We start from the raw sequence: 20,060 nt of genomic DNA, 5'->3' as shown, positions 1-20,060 counted from the left end.
CACGACGTTGTTCATAAAAAACTAGCTTCCGAGTATATAGCTTAGAACAGTTGATTGTCCTAAGATACAATAGAAGTGTAAACTTTCATTTAAATAAGCTTTAAAATATTACAATGTGTAAACAGTGATGCAACTCGTATACGGTTTCTTCGTCCATGGATGTACAGTGTATTTCAAGTGAAAATCATTCTTCGATATGTATATTCTTGCATTTCGCATGAAAAAGATAAAAACCAGAGTCAAGAAACAGTGAAATTTCTTTTCTTTACTATAAATTAGACAAAGGACTATTTTTTTCTTGATAAGGAAGCGTAGAAATACTGTTGCTAAGAGAAACCAAAATTAACAGTTCTCATGCAATCAAAACAACGACTTCTTTATTAAAATTTGGTCGTCAATGTAATCTTTTGTTTCATTTCTTTATCTAGGTGTGCGACCTACACATCTTTCGGATTTCTTAGCTATCAATTAGAGTTTAATATAACTACTATTTTATATGGAACTTGCATATTCACCTTAGTGACTTGTATGACAATTCTATTGAAGTCAGTTAGCAATATTGTACATTGACGTCTGAGATCTTTCCGTTCTCCCGGCAGGCCACTCTTACCAGAAAAGAGTTACCAGGACTTGACATATTCATCCAAATACACCAAACATAAGAGAAACCAAAGAATGTGTGTGACATATTCATCCAAATACACCAAACATAAGAGAAACCAAAGAATACTTTTCTATGTGAGTGTTAGGTGAAAGTCATTGGCAACACGAGAAAACAGTTCTCACATTTGGACAAAAATCTTGGAAGAGCTGAGACTTGCGTTTTCTATATTGAGTGCGGGTTTGAATTTCGTTGGAGTAATTTCGCTTGAGTTGTCCATTCACTGCGCTTTTATATCTAGCTATCTAGCTCTCTATATATATAATAAATAAAAGTATCAAAATTACAATTCGCAATATACCGCATGTACACGTAGCGTCATGCATTATTGTACTAAATATTCCTCGTTACTATATTATTGCAGTGATTTTTTTTATTGTGCAGTTAGAGTCAGTTAGTTTTTAAGCTATTTTGCACTTTATACTGGTTAATAGCCTGATACCAATGCCAATCGTACTTCAATCGAAAGCACACACTTTGGATATAATACATCCAGGGTTTGCCCAAGTGGGCCCAGCCCGAAAAAACCCACCGGGTTTTTTCGGGTTGGACCCACCTGAAAAAACCCATCTTAAAACGCACCTGGGTTTTTGACTTTTTTGTTAGTGTATTATTGGTACAACTAAGGTGATCACATTGAAAGTTATTTTTATCAGGTTTTAAACTTTCTTTGGGCGAATTATATGCTTTCATGTTAAGATAGACAACAATATTCAACATAAGACCTTTATAAAGCTCTAAATGCACTGAATAAATAAATAAATAAAACCCTCATCTTAGCTTGAGATAATTGTAGAACAAATTAATGTGTGGATTATGCTTATAGCCTATTTGAAGTAAAGTAAGCGATTGTATATTTTAGAAAATACTTTCCATGAATAGTATGTTTCCTGACTCGGCACCGCCGAGGGACTTATCCCTCATACGTTGACCGGTTTAAGGTCATAGGTGCCGATACTAACAGTAAATATGTAAATACATTAGTAAAACTATTAGTATTGTTTCTTACCTTTGATGGTAAAAGTATTCAGTAAAATTTTGTTTTCCAACAACAACAGTTAAGTTCAGTCATTTGTTGCTAGCCTTCAAATAAGCATTCTGTAGAATCAACACTAGCAATAACGTAAAAATTCTTGTCAAAATTAAGAAGCTTAATGCTCGCAGCTCCGAAGACTACGTAACGATTACTATTTTAAGTGCTGCATTCAAACTTCAGTATTAATGGAAGTTTCGATGTACAGTAAAGCAAGCTGCATTTTGAGGGAAAACCCGTCGTGGAAAAAGTATTCGCGAAATTCCCGCAATTGAACCCACAAAGCATCGAAAATGAATACTTCAACAATAAAACTATTTATTTTACGCTGGAGGATATTTCATTTCATTTTAGACATTTTGAGACATTTACTTTATAAAATATGAATTATAGGCCTATCTTTGTTAATTGTTTTAAATTAATTTTCGGAAAAGAACGGTCTTGCAACAAGTGCTCGGGTAATTCCCGTAATTGAATGCACAAAGCATCGAAAGTGAACTTCAACAATAAGACCATTTATTTCACGTTGAAAAATATTTAAGACTTTTTGATGAATTATGTCTTCGTTTTAAATTAATATAGCTATTTGGTATTCATATTTGGCGAACACTGACTCGATCTACATTTGTTCGTTTGTCTGCCTTTACCACACAGTTCAACTTTCGGTCTTTTAAATTTTCAGGATACAAACCAGAGACACTATAAATTTTCTGTTTAGATTTTGGCAGCATACCAACGTAAAATTACAAAATGGCGCGCTTTTTTTTTTAAAAAAAATAGCTGTTATCCACTGGCGAAAATCCCGGGGGGATAATGGGGACATATCTCTTACAATCTTGGAACTGTCCCCCTCAATAATCCGATTGGAAATGTGTCTTTTAGGAAGAAATGTGATGATTTGTGTCCAACTGTCACAAAGGAAAGTGAGATGAAATTGATACCTCCCAGAATAAGCCTCAAATGTGACCGCCTCCCAATGTTGAAGACAACTCTGCTCCCCTACCCATGTTGTCCCTGAGTCCCACACAGGGGACATAAAATATTACGATATTATTATTACTTTACAACTTTAAAATCAGACTGGCAACATTGAAAACTGTTTACAGGGAATGATCATATTTGGATCATCCCTTGTAAACAGTTTTCAATGTTGCCAGTCGGATTTTAAAGTTATAAAGCAATAATAATGTCGTCATATTTTATGTCCCCTGTGGAGGACGCCGGGACCGACATGGGTAATCCTCCCCAGCATTGTTTTTCTCCTTCATAAATATTTTGTACATCGCATATATAATATATATATATATATACCGTCTTACCCGTCCCCCCAATGTTGAAGACAAATTTGCGCCGCTGCTGATATCCACACTACAAAGCGCAATTTTAGGTCTTTCGAGTTGAAATTTTCAAAGAAGAAGCACGAGAGACTAAATTAGCTGTATATATTTTGGCGGCATAAAATTTCAAAATGGCGGTCATTTTTTAAAATAGCGGGTATCCATGCTACAGGGTGCAATTTTCAGACTTTTTAGGTTGATATTTTGAGGGTAGAAGCTCAAGACCTTCTAAAGTTGCTGTATAGATTTTTTCGGAGATCCAATATAAAATTTCAAAATGGCGGCAATTTTTTCAAAACAGCAATGAATAGAAAGTTGTTGCAAGTTGTGACAATGATACTCATAAAATGTAAATCATATTTTAACATTTTTACCCCAAAGAGATTGAAATATTTCGAAAAAACCCAATTAAACCCGAAAAAACCCAATAAAACCCAATAAAACCCGAAAATACCCGAAAAAACCCACATGGGCCCAGGTGGGTTGGGTTTTTTCAAAAATACCCGGGTTTTTTCAAACCCTGAATACATCACATGAAACTGCGAAACTTCTGCTAAATTACCTTGGAGGACACACCTTCGTTAATCATTGGATTGATAAAATTTCCTCCCACTCCCCCAGTGAAAAGTGAGTATGTATGTGAAAGAAACGAAAATACTAGGGGCAATTTAATGTGTGACAATTTGTTGGTATCACACTCGGTAGTCCAACAAAACTCAGTCCAGCACCCTCTAATTGTTACCAATAGCAGTTACGGTCTCATCATCTGATAATCGGGCAAGCAGTCAGCATCTGAGGTTAATTGTACAATGAAGTAAGGCCTATATCCATACCTAGTTCATGCTGATAAAATGCTGTGATTGATTGAGTGAATATACTACTGCGGACCATTCAAGTATGGATTGATAGGTGCGACCTGTAACTTCTTGTTTTCTGTTTTTCAGAAGTACTTTTCACATAAGATTCAACTTAAAATTGCCATCTGTAATGAAATTATAACTACATACTTCTATTCATTGAATTCGTGAAGAGCTTCTCTTTCACGAAAGAGAATGTTCTGTTGTAATTGAGTTAACGACATTTTATGATGTAACATTGTAACTGGCACATATTTTATACCTAGTAATATAAAAGAAACTCACCATTTATGCTGTACTTTTCCTTTTTTACATGATCGTGATTTCAGCCATTTAATTGTTCTAGAGTTTTTTTTTTTTTTTTTTTTTCTTGGTTACAGTGCATTATAATAGCAGAAATGTAGCACCTCTGCTTTTGAACTCAAGATAACTACATAGCTTCAAAATTGGCAGAGTACAGAAAGTTCGTTGAATTCTTTTAAACTTCTACAAGTTTCTAGACTTGATCAGAAGAAGGCAACAGCAGTCCATTACTAAATCATAACCATGTAAAAACAATTTGTAGTGCACAGTTGTGAGAGTACTTATTTTATATTGTTATAGCAGTGCCAACAAGAGATGGTCTCTGAAGCTTCTTACCACATGCGAAGAGAAAATGCAGCCCCTACTTTGGTGCTAGTATACCAACTACGGACATTTTGTCTTACATGATTCATTAAATTGCCATTATAGATGCACCGAGAAGACCTTCACACGTGAGTATTGGCAATGTCGCTGCGAGCTGTCAGAGACCTTCTCTTGCTGGCTCCTCTATAGTAAGACTCATAAAGCCCAATAATCACCTCCATTCTCAAGGAAAGTTACCTAATTCGCATTTGTTTTACCAAAATTCACATAAAAAATTGTCAGTTTTTAAGACTTTCGGATACACTTTCCTTTCACACATTTAACACACCATTGATTAGAATAAGTAGGCACTTTGTCATCATTATTGTAAAGCTTGAAGTGTAAGCGTATCATAAAAACGGAAGGATATAGTCTGGCTGTTGGTATGTTCTATTATTACTACTAGCTGAAGTGCACAGGGAAAATAGGTTTATGGAGAGTACGTATTTCAACTCCATCCACCTTGGGATGCGCGTTTGAATGAAAGTATACCCCTTCCGGCATTGGAAGTCTGTATTCATCTCAAGGACAACGAAAACTATAACGGTCATTTTTCAATTATTTTTACGTTACTCTCTTTCCACCCCCCACCCCCTCCTTTCACTCCAAGAATGATGAGATACAAAACGTGGTTAGGCATGGTCACTCATGTACTAAACAATATCAAATGTAGTACAGTGGTCTAGAAGGAGTTGGCCATCAAGAATTGTTACACTCATTTTTATTTATATAGTTAATACCCCTCTCATCCCTTAAAATAGAACTTTTGCAAAACCCTGGGGCATGTGTCCTTTATTCTTAACGAAGAGTGTATACACCGAAATACTGTCAAAGCTTGTGAGATACTATTTGGTCTAGGAATTAATTCGTGCGGTTGGTACGCACACATTGAAGCTGTAGTACAAACACAAAATACATAAATACCTTAAGAAAAATATTGTCCATCGCTAGCCACCACTTTCGCCCATCTGTCAGGCAATGTACGGATTCCGTGGCGAAAGAAGTCCTCATCCTTGGAAGCGATCCAGTCAGAGACCCATGTTTCGATATCTTCTGAAGAAGTAAACCGCTGTCCAATCAAATCGTTGTTCATGCAATCGAACAAGTAGTAGTCCGAAGGAGCAACGTCTGGTGAATACGGCGGGTGGGGTAAAACTTCCCATCCGACATTTTCTAAATAGGTTTTGACCGGTTTTGCGACATGTGGGCGAGCGTTATCATGTTGAACAATAAGTTTATCATGTCTGTTCTCCCATTCTGGTCGTGTTCTGGCCAAAGCTTGCTTCAAACGCATTAATTGTCGTCGATAACGTTCTCCATTCATAGTTTCACCCGGTTGCAGCAGCTCATAGTACACCACACCTTTCATATCCCACCATATGCACAGCATAACCTTTGCACAGTGAATATCTCGTTTTGGTTGTGATGGACCTGGTTCACCTGGTTTCACCCAGGCCTTTTTTCGTTTAGGGTTCTCGTAATGGATCCACTTCTCATCACCCGTAATAATTCGATGCAGAAACCCCTTTCTGCTCTGTCGTTGAAGCAGCAATTCGCAAATGGTTTTTCGTCTTTCAACGTCTCTGTCTTTCAATTCATGTGGAACCCAATATGACATCTTTTGAATAATTCCCATGGCTTTCAAGCGTTTGGAGACTGTTGTTTGATCAACGCCTAATGCTGCTGCAAGTTGTTCCTGCGTTTGACACGAATCCTGCTCGAGCAATGCTGTCAATTCTTCGTCTTGAAATTTTTTGGGTTGTCCAGCTCGCTCTTGGTCTGCCAAGCCGAAATCACCACTTCTAAACCGTGCAAACCACTTCTGACACGTTCGCTCAGCTAGAGCATGGTCACCATACACTTCCACCAAAATACGATGACTTTCAGTCGCACTTTTCTGCATGTTAAAGTAATGCAGCAGGACACCCCGCAAAAACACTTTATCAGGCACAAATTGCGCCATGTTCACTTAACTACAAACTGGTGTTGTTGACGCTTTAATCCACTGCCCTATACTACGAACGATACGCGATGACAGGGGTTTGCAACACATGTGTGGATACACGGAACTGTGGGACGCTCCGTTCGTTGCGCCATCTCTTGTCCACCCGCACGAATTAATTCCTAGACCAAATATATTTTTGACAGTTTTTGAACCGCCCTATCTCTCTCCGCGAAATCTAATGCGATAAAAACCAAGGTTAGGTTACGATCCACTCATGTACCGAAAATGGTCAAAATCGGTCCAGAAGAAGTTAGCTTTCAAACATTTTTACATTTCATAGAGTATGTTCGATAGGTAGGACCTAGCAGGATATGCATGAATGCTTGTGAACAGTATTTACGATCATAGGCTCTCTCTTTCATTTGTCTTATTTTTTTCTTTTGCTACCAAAAACAGCAGAATACTTTACTACTCTTGAATCATTAGCGAGTTTCTTCTTTTAGCTTCAGGGTGCATGGTCAGGGTCAGGAATGTAAGTTTGAAAGATTTTCTTCTTCTTGGAAAGAAAACGCCAGTAATGACATTTATGGACAAGTGTGCCAAACAACTTGAACCGCACGAGAATAAGATATTAATGCCAGCAGAGAATCGTGCACATTACTGTATTTTTATTATCTTTTAATATCTTATATTGTTATTTGAGGAGAATTTACACAATGTTGCTTTGCAAAGACAATTCATGTGTGTTTTAGAAAAATACTCAAGGTTTTATCTGCATTCTAGGCTTATTAAGAGATTTAATGTTTCCTTGTGTTTCATTGATTTGATTTCCTTATGGAGTTCCCGATTATTAATATAATAAATTAAAAGGTTAATATGCACATGAAGCTTCTATCGGTACAGCTGCATTGGCGCGTCTGTTCTTTACATTGAATTGTTGTGCCATTTAAAAAAAAAAAAAAAATCTTTATAGACCCGACACATATAATGAAAAATGGTGGCCCATGTTAAATCGAAGCTCTTAATCCATACTAGCTGTACTCACTCCTGCTGCCTCTTAAGAGCCTGCCTTACTAAAGAAAATAATACAAAATTTACCATTTTCTTGTGTTTGTTTATTCGTAAGTTGTAAGGCGGTAATGAAATACAACTTAGCACAATCATAGATAATGTTATTCTAAAACAGAAAATATGAACTTGAATTTTCAGTGTTGCCATCTGTAGAAATTACAGAGTTTCCAGAATTACAATTCCTCTAAAATCTAAGTTAACGCAGCGACTAGAGGAACGAACTCAACTGTATTTGATTACGTATCATGTTGTTTTGGTATTCTGTGAACTACTTTTTAAATAACATTATTATTTAATTTAAATAACTGTATGTTAAAACTATTTTGTTTATTACAAAATAAATACAACTATTATTTAAAAAGTAGTTCACAGGATACCAAAACATGATACATAATCAAATGCAGTTGAGTTCATTCCTCTAGTCGCTGCCTTAACTTAAATTTTGGGGGAATTGTTATTCTGGCAACATTGTAATTTGTATTATCTTAAGTAAAGCAGGCTTTTAAGGATACACGTGATCTAAAATACGTCTCGTGAAATGTGATATTAGGCAGTCATTTATCAGACGGTGGTCATTTGGTGGAAAGAAAATATATCAATCAAAATTGGCATCATTAGATGCTGTGCACTTATGTTGACGAGATACTAATACATTAACACCACTTTCGTGTATAAGTTCAGTATTATGGACGGGCGGGAGACCCTCAAAGACGTTTTTGACATCTACTTTATTATTTTTTCCCTCAAAAAATGGTCCAAATGCTTAAAATAATGGAACTTGGTTGACGAGATATCTGGTGAGTACGGTGGATTCGGAAGATTAATGCAAGCTGTGCCGTTTTTTACTGTTGATTTTGCCACACAGGACTTTGCATTGTCATGAAGTAATAGAACTTCATTTCTGTTGACCAACCAAGGCCTCATTCGTAATTTTTGATGCATTTCATCCGCTTAATTACATTAATTCTCAATGTTCAGTGTTTCACCAGTTTTCAAGAATGCATGGTGAACATTACCAGCAGCATACCACCAAAGAGTCACCATTAGCTTTCTCGGATGATGGTTTGGTTTTGAAACCTCATGATCATCTGTCCACTGTGCTGAGGTGATAATTGTTGTATAATATCAATTTTTCGTCCATGTCATTCATTTTTCTGTGCTGTGCAAAAGCGGATCGTTTTAGCTTCCAGACGATAGAGTTACTCATGAAGATCCTATATATCCACCATGTTGACCTTGGAAAATTCTTCCAAGTGCCTGGAGTGCTTGGAAACTATGGGAAAATGTATAGCCCAATGTTACAGTCTTGTCCCTTGCAGTTTGGCGAGGGTCAAACTCCATTAGTGCTACAGATTTGTCAATGGATTCTGATACATTCATACGTAGATCACTTTTAAGGATCATTCCACTAGATTGGGATTTTATGAACATCGTTATATTGTATTGCTCATCTGACTTTTGTTCATATTGTGTCTACCTGATTACAAGACACGCTAGTTCCTAATTGCTCTTTCCTCATGCGCGGGATTATGTACTCGTCACTTTCCGATATATTTGCACCCTCTGACGGAGCTTAGGAATATCAAAATTACCTCCTTCCAAATCCGACATTTAAAGTTAAACACCTGATATATAATATTCATAGTTATATAAAGAAGTAGGGATTCTTCAATTTGGAAAGATTAAGCCAAGACAAGTCATCTTAATAATATCAGCTTCAATTTCTCATCATCATATTTTATACTGATAAAGAAGGTATGTATGCTTTATCAGCCTATTACATCGAAGATCTAGTTTATTAATGGAAATGGTTGTTTAAGGTATTCGGTTACAATAAACTTAGCTCAGTCAATTTCCTGAACCTTCGTCATTATCAGTGTGTAGAAGAGATATGTAAAATTGACAATAAGTAAAATTTGAACATTTACAAAAAAGAAACATTACTGAACTATGATGTCTTACTTTATTTCCAGCTTTCCCAAGCTTCATGTGTGCAGTTATTGTTCAAGGGTCTGTCCTAGTCGCTCTCATTTGGAAAAGCATATACGCATTCATACGGGAGAGAAACCTTTTCAGTGTTCTTTGTGTGGAAAACGATTCACATTGAAACATCAACTCAAGAGACATTATATGGGAGTTCATGCTCTTGATAAGAATTCGTACCTTTTATACTAAGAAGTGCGGAAGAAGTTTCCTCTTGCTGGAAGTTATTAAGTCCACTCATTTAGTTGTCGATGTCCTTAGCGATAGTAACAACCAACATTAGTAAATTAGCAAGATGTTATTTATTCTGGATGTGACCGAAATGCATCAATGTGACTGTTTATCTGTCTTGCTACACACAATAATATGTCATATATTAATAACGTTGTATTTTTATTTATAGATTCTTTTTTCCATTGTAATAAGAGAATTTGGTTATAGAAAGTTTGGATTCTTTGCTATAAAATTATTCTGCTGCAGTTGGTTTGCATATGCGTCGGCCAATCTAAAATTTTTGAGATATACTATAATTCTAGCACATTTGTTATTGTTCCTGGATCGAAGTTTGATGTATCACAAATATGCGAGTAACAATCACGCCGTGCCAGTTCTATTGTTGTAATGTGAAGTGTTGTTGAATATTCCGTGTCATGAAATTGAACAAAAATACTTTCATACTACGATCTTCTAGATTTTAAATGTAATATAACAGAAAAATGTGTGCAGGACTTCCATTCGGTATTCAGCGGTAAAACGCCATCTCAAGTAAACGTTTTTCAGTGGTTTAGAGAATTACGCAGGAAAGGTTTCTTCGACATTATCTTCAAGGAAATTGTCCGCAAAATATCAGAGGGCCATTATTGCACCTAGCAAATCATAGAAACTACCATTAGTATTGGATTTCAAGTAATACATAAAATATAAGTAATTCATAATTGAAAGGTAAAAAGAAAATTAAAAATTTTGTGGTGAATTCCATACAAATTCACGGAAAACAGAAGACTGAGCATGTGCAAATCAGCCAACATACTCTTTCTGACTCGGAGATCTAGTTCTCCGGTAATTTCTAAAATCGTGTATTTTCCTCCAAGGATGTCAACACGCCAGGGAAGTGACTGTGAGTGTTTGAAGGTTATCCAATGTCAGCCACTGTGAAAAGATAATGTAGGATGAAAAATGTTGCTGTTTTCTTCGGACAGGCCTGGTGAAAGCTGATAATTTATTAAAGGGCAGAAAACTTTATGTATTCTGATAATGCAAAGTGGCTTCTCTAAAGTTTTCAAAAGGTTGAACATTAGAGGCTTAAAGACTAAATCACAATAATATGTGTGACCATACTGCCATGGCAGGTTTAAATTTCTTTAAAGAGAAATAAACGACAATTTATTAACCACGTGGCATACTCGTCTGATTATACAATGTACGACTTCTAGCTTGCTTATAAGCACTCTATAATACAATAGTTCGATTCCATTTCAGAAAACAAACGGAGTTATTTTTGTGATTTATGGAAAACTTCCTTCAAAAATTCATTGATGTTGGAAGGGTCTCACAATGATTTTTAAAGTTCAAAATGTTTCGCATTTCGAGCTTATACATTTTCTCTTTATCTTAGTAATTTCAGAATGACCCTGGAAATGATCACAAGTCATAGCGTAGATCTACACTTACTACGAAGTTGAATACTTCAGCAGACGATTCTTTTCACTTGCAATGCTTGTTTAGTTCTGTCCAAAAACCAACAGTTTTTCATTATTGATTTGGTTATTTTTATTGTATTGAGTTTGAAAACCTTGCTATGTAATCTTGTTGCCATTTTTTAGTTATATGTAGAGTATTACGTAATTACCATTTCGTTTCCTGTTATCTGCCGTAATGCACTATAATTATTATTTTTTTTTTAAATTGAAGTACCAGTTTTTAAACTTACACTTGTTCTTTCTTGTATCTATTTTACTTAATGCAATATGAATATTGCTTGTACATTTTGTTTTGAAACTGCTTCTCTTGTCTTCACCGTATAGCCAAACTAATGCTTTTTCAACTAATAAAATTCATCGTAATACTGTTTTGCCATTTCCGCTTCATTCTGGCTACATGACCTACCACCTGAACCTCTTAGACTTAATGACTCTATAATTAGGCAAACAGTATAAAGTATGCAGTTCCTTGTTATGAAGTTTCTATCATTCCCATTCTCTTCTCTCTTGGGTGCGAATATTCGCCTCAGAATTTATTTTCAAATAGTTTTAGTTTGTGTTCTTCCCTCAAAATAAGCGACCATGTTTCTCGGCAAAATATATCGTCTTGTATAATTTAAGCTTGAAATTTTTGGACAGAATTCGCGAAACAAAAGAGTTTGAACTGAATAATTACATGAGTTCTCTGCTTTCAGTAGAAATGTAATTTCTTCGTGAATATTGTTTTGGTCTGTTAATGTTGATCGTAGATATTTGGCAGTGTCCACTTTATTTAAAGTATTACTTGATATATTAACATATCCACAATTTGCTGTATTACGGCCACAGGAAATTTACATGTATTTAGTTTTTTTCTGCTTTCTTCTAAACCTATGTCTAGAGGTCTGCGCGGATGCGGATATCCGCATCAAAATAGGTATTTGCGGATATATATATCTTTTCTGTGCGGATAGCGGATAAAGTTGCGGATAATGTTTCCTACATTTTTCTACAAAAAATCCTGTGAATTTTCTGATTGTGGAAAGAGCACTAGAAACGTTCGTTTTGATCTAAAAGTTTTAAAACCAGTTGAAAAATACTAAAATCAAAATACAAGTGTGTTTGAAGCTTGTGACTCAGTGACAGCAAAAGGACAAAAAATGACACGAGAGAGTTGTCCTTTTATTGCTGTTTTCAATATTTTTAGCAGCCATTTTGAAGGTGAATGACATCTCTGACCTAAACAGAAAGAAACGACAGGCCCATCGCTATTTCTCAAGTACCGCTATTTGCTGTAATAATAATAATAATAATAATAATAATAATTGCCGCCAAAGCCCCTCTGATAAAGCTGAAAATTTTCAGACCATTCGCCTTGAAGAGGAAGCAATGTCTTCAAATAAAGTTTCTCTAGCCTGAGAGGTCAGGAACCAAAACCCTAATTTAAAACACCGCATCCCCTTCCATAAACTGAAAACTGGTCAGCAGAATTATCTTTGCCTTTTGCGACAAACTGGAGAAGGGCGTACGTAACCGAAATAGTAAACAAATCACATTATACGCTCATCTTTCTCTCTCCCTCTCTCTTAAAAAAAGAAAATATCTTCTTCAGTTTCCTTTGAAGTACAGCAGATACTGAATGCACATTTACGACCCCACAGATTTCTCTCTTCGGAGAGGTGCCACGGACATCAATGAACATTCCGAGGGATTGGAGTTTTATAACAGCAATTGTTTCTCTCTCTCTCTTTCTTCTTGTATGTGTATATGTATGTATGTTCTGGGCCTCTGGTAAAGAAAGAAAGAACAACCAATGCGTTGTTTCTCCTACCCTAAATGTGTCCAACAATGAGTGGGGGCTGCAAAGAAAAGCAATAAATTCTAAACTTCCTCTATTGCCTCTTCCTGAAATTAACGGTATAAACTTTCTATTTATATTCGAAGTTATTTTCACTTCTAGTTTCAGTAAAAGCGTGGTCGTGAAAGCTTGAGTTGATTTTGAGTTTAACGTCCCGTTCAGCAGCGAGGCTATATATGACGTTGACCTACTGATTAACGTGAAATCCGAACCACATAAACTCCCGCCGGGAATTGAAACGGGTCTCCCACGCCAAAGGCGCCTACGGAAACCGCTTAGCCACGAAGGAGCTTGGTCGTGAAAGCATGCATTGTATTGCGTTGTTAGTTTCGCCACTTATATTTTAGTGCAATTACTGGTGCTAGTGTCAGTTCGGGATATGTGGATGTGTTTGCGGTCCTGTGATTAATTTTTATTTCTTAATAACGATTATTTCTATTTCGCCTTTGTGTTTAGAACAAGCCCTTTTTTTATGAGTAATGATGAAGTTTAAAAACTTATTGACGTGCTATAAAATTAGTCGATTGAGGGGATATTACCTACGTGGTATTATTTTGGTCCAATATCTGCATTTGAAGATCTTGGGTAAGTACATAAATCGTTCATTAATTTCTAATTTGTATCTCCACGGTTTATATTGCATTTTATTTATCGTAGTTGGTATTTGATCACGAGGAAACTGATATAATACATTGTTTCGTTTGATTCAGAAAACTACGTGAATTATAGAATATGTAAGTTGTATATATTTGCTACCTCATTATCTGCGGGTGCGGATAGAGATGTTGCGGATGCGGTACGGATGCGGATGCGATATTTTGTATCCGCGCAGACCTTTGCCTATGTCCCTACAGGCGTTTTGTAAAACATTTCCATTTCTTTCTATTGTCTCCATATCATCTCTTTTATCAGATTGACATCATCAGCATAAGACAACCTAGTAGGTGCCATTGAGAGATCTAGGCCCTGATTGCTATTTTTAATTTTTCTTATTGCGTATTCCAAAACAAAATTAATAATAATGGCGACAACGTATTTCCTCATTTCAGGCCATTCTCGACGTGAAAACTCGTGAATAAATATTTCCCTACTTGCACTTTACTTAAAGTTTCATTTAAACATATTTTTATTAATGTAATTAGATTTTATTTTTTCATTTAGATATTGTTCTACTCATTTCTTTTCGCATATCTACTGAACACCCTCATCCTGTGAAAAAAGGACACTTCTTCAGAAACGTTCACAGAAGCCTCGAATCAGGACTAGTAACTTGATACGACCTCAGCAAAGTAAAATTGACATAAGACTTGGAACTTGTTATGTAAGAAATCTTTGTAGGATATTAAAATTCATAACAGCTAAGTTAGAGAAATATAGGATGAACCTCGTACTAGGAGTTCAGAAAGTTAGATGGAAGGAAAAGACAGCGATGCAGATTGAAAATTTTACGTTATTATTGCTATTATTACTGGAAAGGAAATAAAAATCACCAACTATTACAAGGTTTCTCGTTCACGAACAAATAATATCGGCAATTAAACATGATGAATTTGTTAATGATAGACTTCCTTTTGTTATTACTAAGGTTTGGTAGTGCGATATTATTGTTGTAAATGTGCATGCCTCAACAGAAGATACGGATGAGGTATAAAGGACTGTTTTACGAAGAAGTAGAACGTGTATTTGACAAACTTCCGCGATACTGTATGAAAATTCTATTAGGGGATTATACTTGAACTTCACCAGAGAAAACATATAAGCAAAGTTGATCACGTTTTAGGGGGTAGAAGAAGACAGTCTACCAAATTTATGTGTTTACAAGTCTCAGTATGGTAATATAATTTCCATTCATTCTATTCTCACTAAGTCTCCTTTTTGTTTATCAATGTCTTACCAATGCTGACAGCGCTGAACTAAGATTTGATGATTAACTTATTTTTTGAATCAGTTCGCAACAAAATACAGACCAAAGTCAATCCAGTCAGAGATTCTTGCACAAGACAGGTCTTAAAGCAGTTTACATTAACAGTATTATCATGAGCCCAATAGCGATTAAGTATAACTAAGAAGCACTAATCTCCTGCAGTAACTTCATTTTCGTTATATCCCAAGTTTCTGTCTGACAAATTTTGCTAGAGGCATAAGAAAAGCTGTCAAAATTTGAAAATTAGGAACTGATGGCATCACTGCAAAACACAATAAAGCATGCTAAATCCAAGAATTTGTTTGCGAAAGTCGAGCTTTATAACTATGTTGAGTTACATATATTACACTTAAATACGTCAGGTTTAAAATAAACTGAATATAATAAAGGTTGATCGTGTTTTTGAAACTATGCAGTCAATACAAAGTTACTAATTTCTTTGATTGTGTCATTTATTAATGCTATATTCGTAATAAAACTCATTCAGGTATTCCATTCCATACGCGTATGTGTGATACAACTAATGCAAAAGGTGTGGAACTCTTGTAGTAACCAAGCTACAGGAGATCTAAAAGATCTTCGAGATATATCACGAGCATGGTATCACGATGACGAAATAGTTAGAATTTTAGATCAGATTTAACATATTTTAAAAACATAAGTCATCTTAACTGTTAAGTCTAAAATTTGATTGCCGTCTGCAGGTTAGTTATACAAGTGTAATGTACGTGAAAATTTATATAAATAAATATATATATGTATATGTTGGTGAATAAACAAAAGATGTATTGTGTGAATTTCATTTCTTTCACTTTACTTTCCCCACTCTCATAATAATAAATAAACCAGATGAAAGATATTCCAGCTGAAAAACACAACTGAGTGTAATTTCTCCATTATATGAAAAGATCAAATGGAAGACATTATCTCAATTGGGAGACAATACGTCACTTTTTCTGTAGAACAAGGCACTGAGATTCGCATCTCTTCCAGCTGCATCGCAGTGGGTTTTCCAAGCTTAAAAGAACAGGTTTTTAAAATGTAATATATATTGATTTAAACACTTAATCCGATATGAAAATTATTTTAATGTGGCACAGAAATAAACGGTGGTATCATGCTAGAAAGGAAGAAAATGTTACAATCTTATGTAATTTTGTGCCGATAAAAATGCTTGGGAAAAATCACTACTGCTCATTTATTTATTTATTTATTCAACACAACAGGCTCTAGGCCCAGTTACAGTGTTGTTTTTTTTCTTAGAAATACATTTACCTACAGTTATAGTTATATATATAGCATATATATACACCAAGATTACATTTACACATTTTCATTATCACATACATTCTTAAGTTTATTATATACTGTTTCCGACATTCCGAAAACATTTATAACAGATATTCTTTCAGTTGCATTGTAGGAAGCACTCATCCTCCATATAGGAGATTTAGCGAGGATATTTGTTCTTGCCTTTTTGCAGTAAAATGTACTGCTATTTCCTACGTGGGTTTTAGCTGACGGGATATGCAGTTGAACTTTCGAAGTAAGATTGGGACAACCAATTTTTTACCATGTAGTAATTTGTGTAAAAATAAAAGATCCGTATGTTCTCTCCGTTGCTTCAGTGTGTGCATATTGAAGTTTTGTATTATTTCTGAATATGATTCATATTTTGGATACATGCCAGTTTTTCTATAAGCAAGTAATTTCAAGAATTTTGAATGTATCCTTTCAGTCATATCTATGTGTTTTAGTGTTTTTGGTGACCAAGACAGAGTCGCATATTATAATTGCGATCTCACAAAACAAGTAGAGTTTGATTAATGTAGCATCGTTTTGAAATTCTTTGCCTATTCTTATAATAAAGCCAAGATTTCTGTATGAATTATTAACAATTGTTTCAATAGTTCCTTCAATAGAATAGTCAATATTTAATGCTGTTTTCTTTGCGAGTAAAGGAAAGAGTTTTATTCACGTTCATCTTAATCTTGTTATTGTTACATCAGTCCTTAATATTGCACAAATCTGATTGCAGTTTTACACAGTCGTCAAGCGAATTAATTTTGGAGAATATTCATACCTTACTTTCGTGCAGATTGGATGCTCAGATCCACGTTAAACTGTCCATATTTTGTATAACCTTAATGCTGAAAACGGACGTGAAACTTCAAACAGATCAAGTCTGTACGTTTATACAAGATCTGTTAAAAGAAACTCCCGCAATGGAGAGGGCGCTGTGTGTGTTGTGGTGAAGATACAGCAGTAGAGGGGTTATCGATCGATAGCGATATAAGTATCATTTTCAGTAGTCGTAATGGCGTGGTGCGGTGAGCATCGTGCGTTTGTTGTGAAGGAGTATATACGTAATGGTGGTTCTCAGCAGACATTTCGCATGGTTTTAAAAAACTATGTTTACTTTTCCACGTACTTAAGCGTGCTGTACAGTCCGCAGCAAAAAACCTGCAACATGAGCATGTAAGTTTATTGTGAAACTACGCCTAACAGCGCAGAAAATCAATATAACGTCTAAGTAGCACGAATCTTCCAGGAGAAACCTCGGCGTCCTCCTCAGCACACTTATTTTGGAACAAAAGACCTCGGCGTTTCACAATAAGCTTACATGCTCATGTTGCAGGTTTTTTGCTGCGGACTATACCAACTTTCCAGCTTTATGTCTCTTTTTCTCACAACTTTGATTTCCCCAGTTATTACAGTACGTCCCTCTGTACGCCCCAGTTATTAATAATGTAAGATAAATCTGAAGTTAACTATTGTCTAGAAATCCATTTTGCAAACAAGTATGCTGAATGGCGCCAGTTAACATGCTGTCAGTCTAGTCGTTTCGTACAATTGAAACGAATGGTAAATCATCCTCTGTAACCAACCAGTGGATAGACCGAAGTCAAATACGACGTCACAAACTCCGAATATGTTCAGAAAACAGGCTGTAGTCCCCAGTTAGTCGAGAAATAGTGTGTTGTTGAACAGGGTTGTGTAAAAGTGCACCAGAAAGAACGCACAATTGTGAGCGACTTTTCTTTACGAGTTCAAATTGTGACATTCTGCATATCTAGCCAGGAAAATCATCAACAATTTATTTAGGCCAGAAATGGTGTATGAACGCACAATATGACGTTGCTTCATGAAATTTCGTTCCTGTGACCATTAAAATATGATCCCCACGGCCACTGACTGACAGAATGCTCTGATGAGTTTTATAGAAATACCATCGAACCGGGCCCTCAGAAAAGTGTTCGTCTAATTGCAGACGAGAGTTATACACCATACCACTGTTGTATGGTGGCTCTGCGCAATCGGTAAGTGGAAAGAGTTGGACTCATGAGTGTCGCATGAGTTGACATTGGCCAGCAAGGATTTTTATCTGGAGGCCTGGGGTTTTTTGAGTAAACAGAATAACTGGGAAGGATTCCTGCATCAAATTGTCGTTTCCGATGGTTGTAATGTGATTTTTTAAGTATTTATCTGCTATGATCAGGAGAGTGGATGGATCGTGATCAACATTTACAACGGTTTTCAAACCCATCCACAAAACGTGTTAGTATTATGTGGTGCGGGATGCATCATATAATATCTTTCAGTGTCGAGAAGAAGCTATTGCTGCGGATCGTTACAGTACTAAACTCAGTTAAATTCACCGTAAACTTGTCTACAGTTATCCAACAGTAGTTTACAGACATGATGTGCTTATGTTTCTCTACAGCGCAATCCTATATGTCATTCGAAGGACGGTGCATGCCAACCGTGATTTAAACTATGACACCCTTCTTCACCTATTCTATTCTCCTAATGTTTCTCTCACCAGCTACTACCTGTTCTGGCATCTCAATTACTTCTTACCAGAGAAAAAGCTTCCCTGATGACCAGCCACTACAACGTGAAGTTGAAGACTTCTTTACATCGGTTATTCCAGTCTTCTTTCATCATGAAGTAATTGAGCGAAGGTAAAAGTGTATGGCTGCATCCGGAGACTCTTAGGACAACCAGATATTGTAGTTTTAATTTTTCTGGCCTTTGAAAGTGACACATATCAGGAGGACATTTCAATCTCACCAATTCAATATTACTCATCACAGTAGTCTGCTGTTCCGTGATCAAGTAAAACTTCAGTTGTAGTTTATAGTGTTGTAATTTTAAAACATACTTTAGACATACATGAGCAAATTAACTCTAATGCCTATTGAAATTATCTTGTCATAAGAAGATAATTTATACCACATTCTCTTTGTAAGCAAGTATTTTTCCCAGTAACACAAATATCTTCTCGATTATATAGATAGATAGATAGAGATATACAAAGGAATTTTCAGTAATATTGTCTTTTTTTATTGTAATTTGTGTGATTTCTGTTTTGCTGCATTTGCTATATTTACAAGTAAATAAAATAACGTACGATAGTGGCAAGGAACCTACAAGTTTAAAAGCAATCCAAATGATAGTACGTGAGAAAGCAATAGTATACAATGTGTTGTAACTTGTAAGATGACTTCCCGTCTTTCTAACTAAAATTCTATGAATTCCCGTGTTCGAACTAAAGTGAATCTTGCCTAACTTAGAAAAAGGAATCGCAATTTCAACTCTGGAGTCTAGATTCAGAGTAGGCTCAGGCTCAGTAGATATGCTGATAGAGTGTATTTTTCAAAGATATACGTATGTGAAGTTGACCAAGGCCAAAAGATAATTAAACAGAGTGCAATGTGGGTCACGTGGTATGTGTAAAACTACCTGAATTAAGAGTATCAAACTCCTGTCTAGAAACTAGAAACCTAGTGGACTGCGAGTCAATGCACTAATTGTGCATTTAACTCATTTGGTGTATGCCATCTGGCTTAGCATATAGCCCTTCGTGAGTTGTCGCTCCAGAGAAAGTTTAGCCTGTATTATAGGGTAAGTGACCGCGCGATGCATTTTAATTAGCGTAAGAGCAAGCTTTCGTTTCTCTTTTCTGTTTTACTTGTAATTTTTCTTTGACCCCACTTCGAGTAGGAACTTCCGTAAGATCCATTAGACAGTATGCTCAGTTAA

At 35.8% G+C, this 20,060-nt stretch overlaps 1 protein-coding gene across 15 annotated transcripts in view; it reads left to right on the top strand.

The window, feature by feature from the left end:
- The window catches only part of LOC145680677 (uncharacterized), a 246,213-nt gene that overhangs the window by 110,767 nt on the left and 115,386 nt on the right, over positions 1–20,060 (top strand). The window contains exon 4 of one of the 15 annotated variants that reach the window (XM_081751562.1): positions 9,544–9,807. The exons of the other annotated variants lie outside the window; for them this stretch is intronic. Coding sequence (XP_081607688.1) covers positions 9,544–9,745 — 202 coding nt within the window. The 3' untranslated portion in view covers positions 9,746–9,807. Of the gene's footprint in view, positions 1–9,543; positions 9,808–20,060 lie in introns of those variants that run through there. 15 annotated transcript variants of the gene reach the window in all.

Source organism: Thermobia domestica, chromosome 3 (assembly GCF_964235325.1).
Source record: "Thermobia domestica chromosome 3, izTheDome1.hap1.1, whole genome shotgun sequence".
NCBI classification, from domain to species: Eukaryota; Metazoa; Arthropoda; class Insecta; order Zygentoma; family Lepismatidae; genus Thermobia; species Thermobia domestica.
The sequence above is the reverse complement of the archived record's forward strand: the minus strand, read 5'-3'. Positions and strand labels throughout refer to the sequence as shown.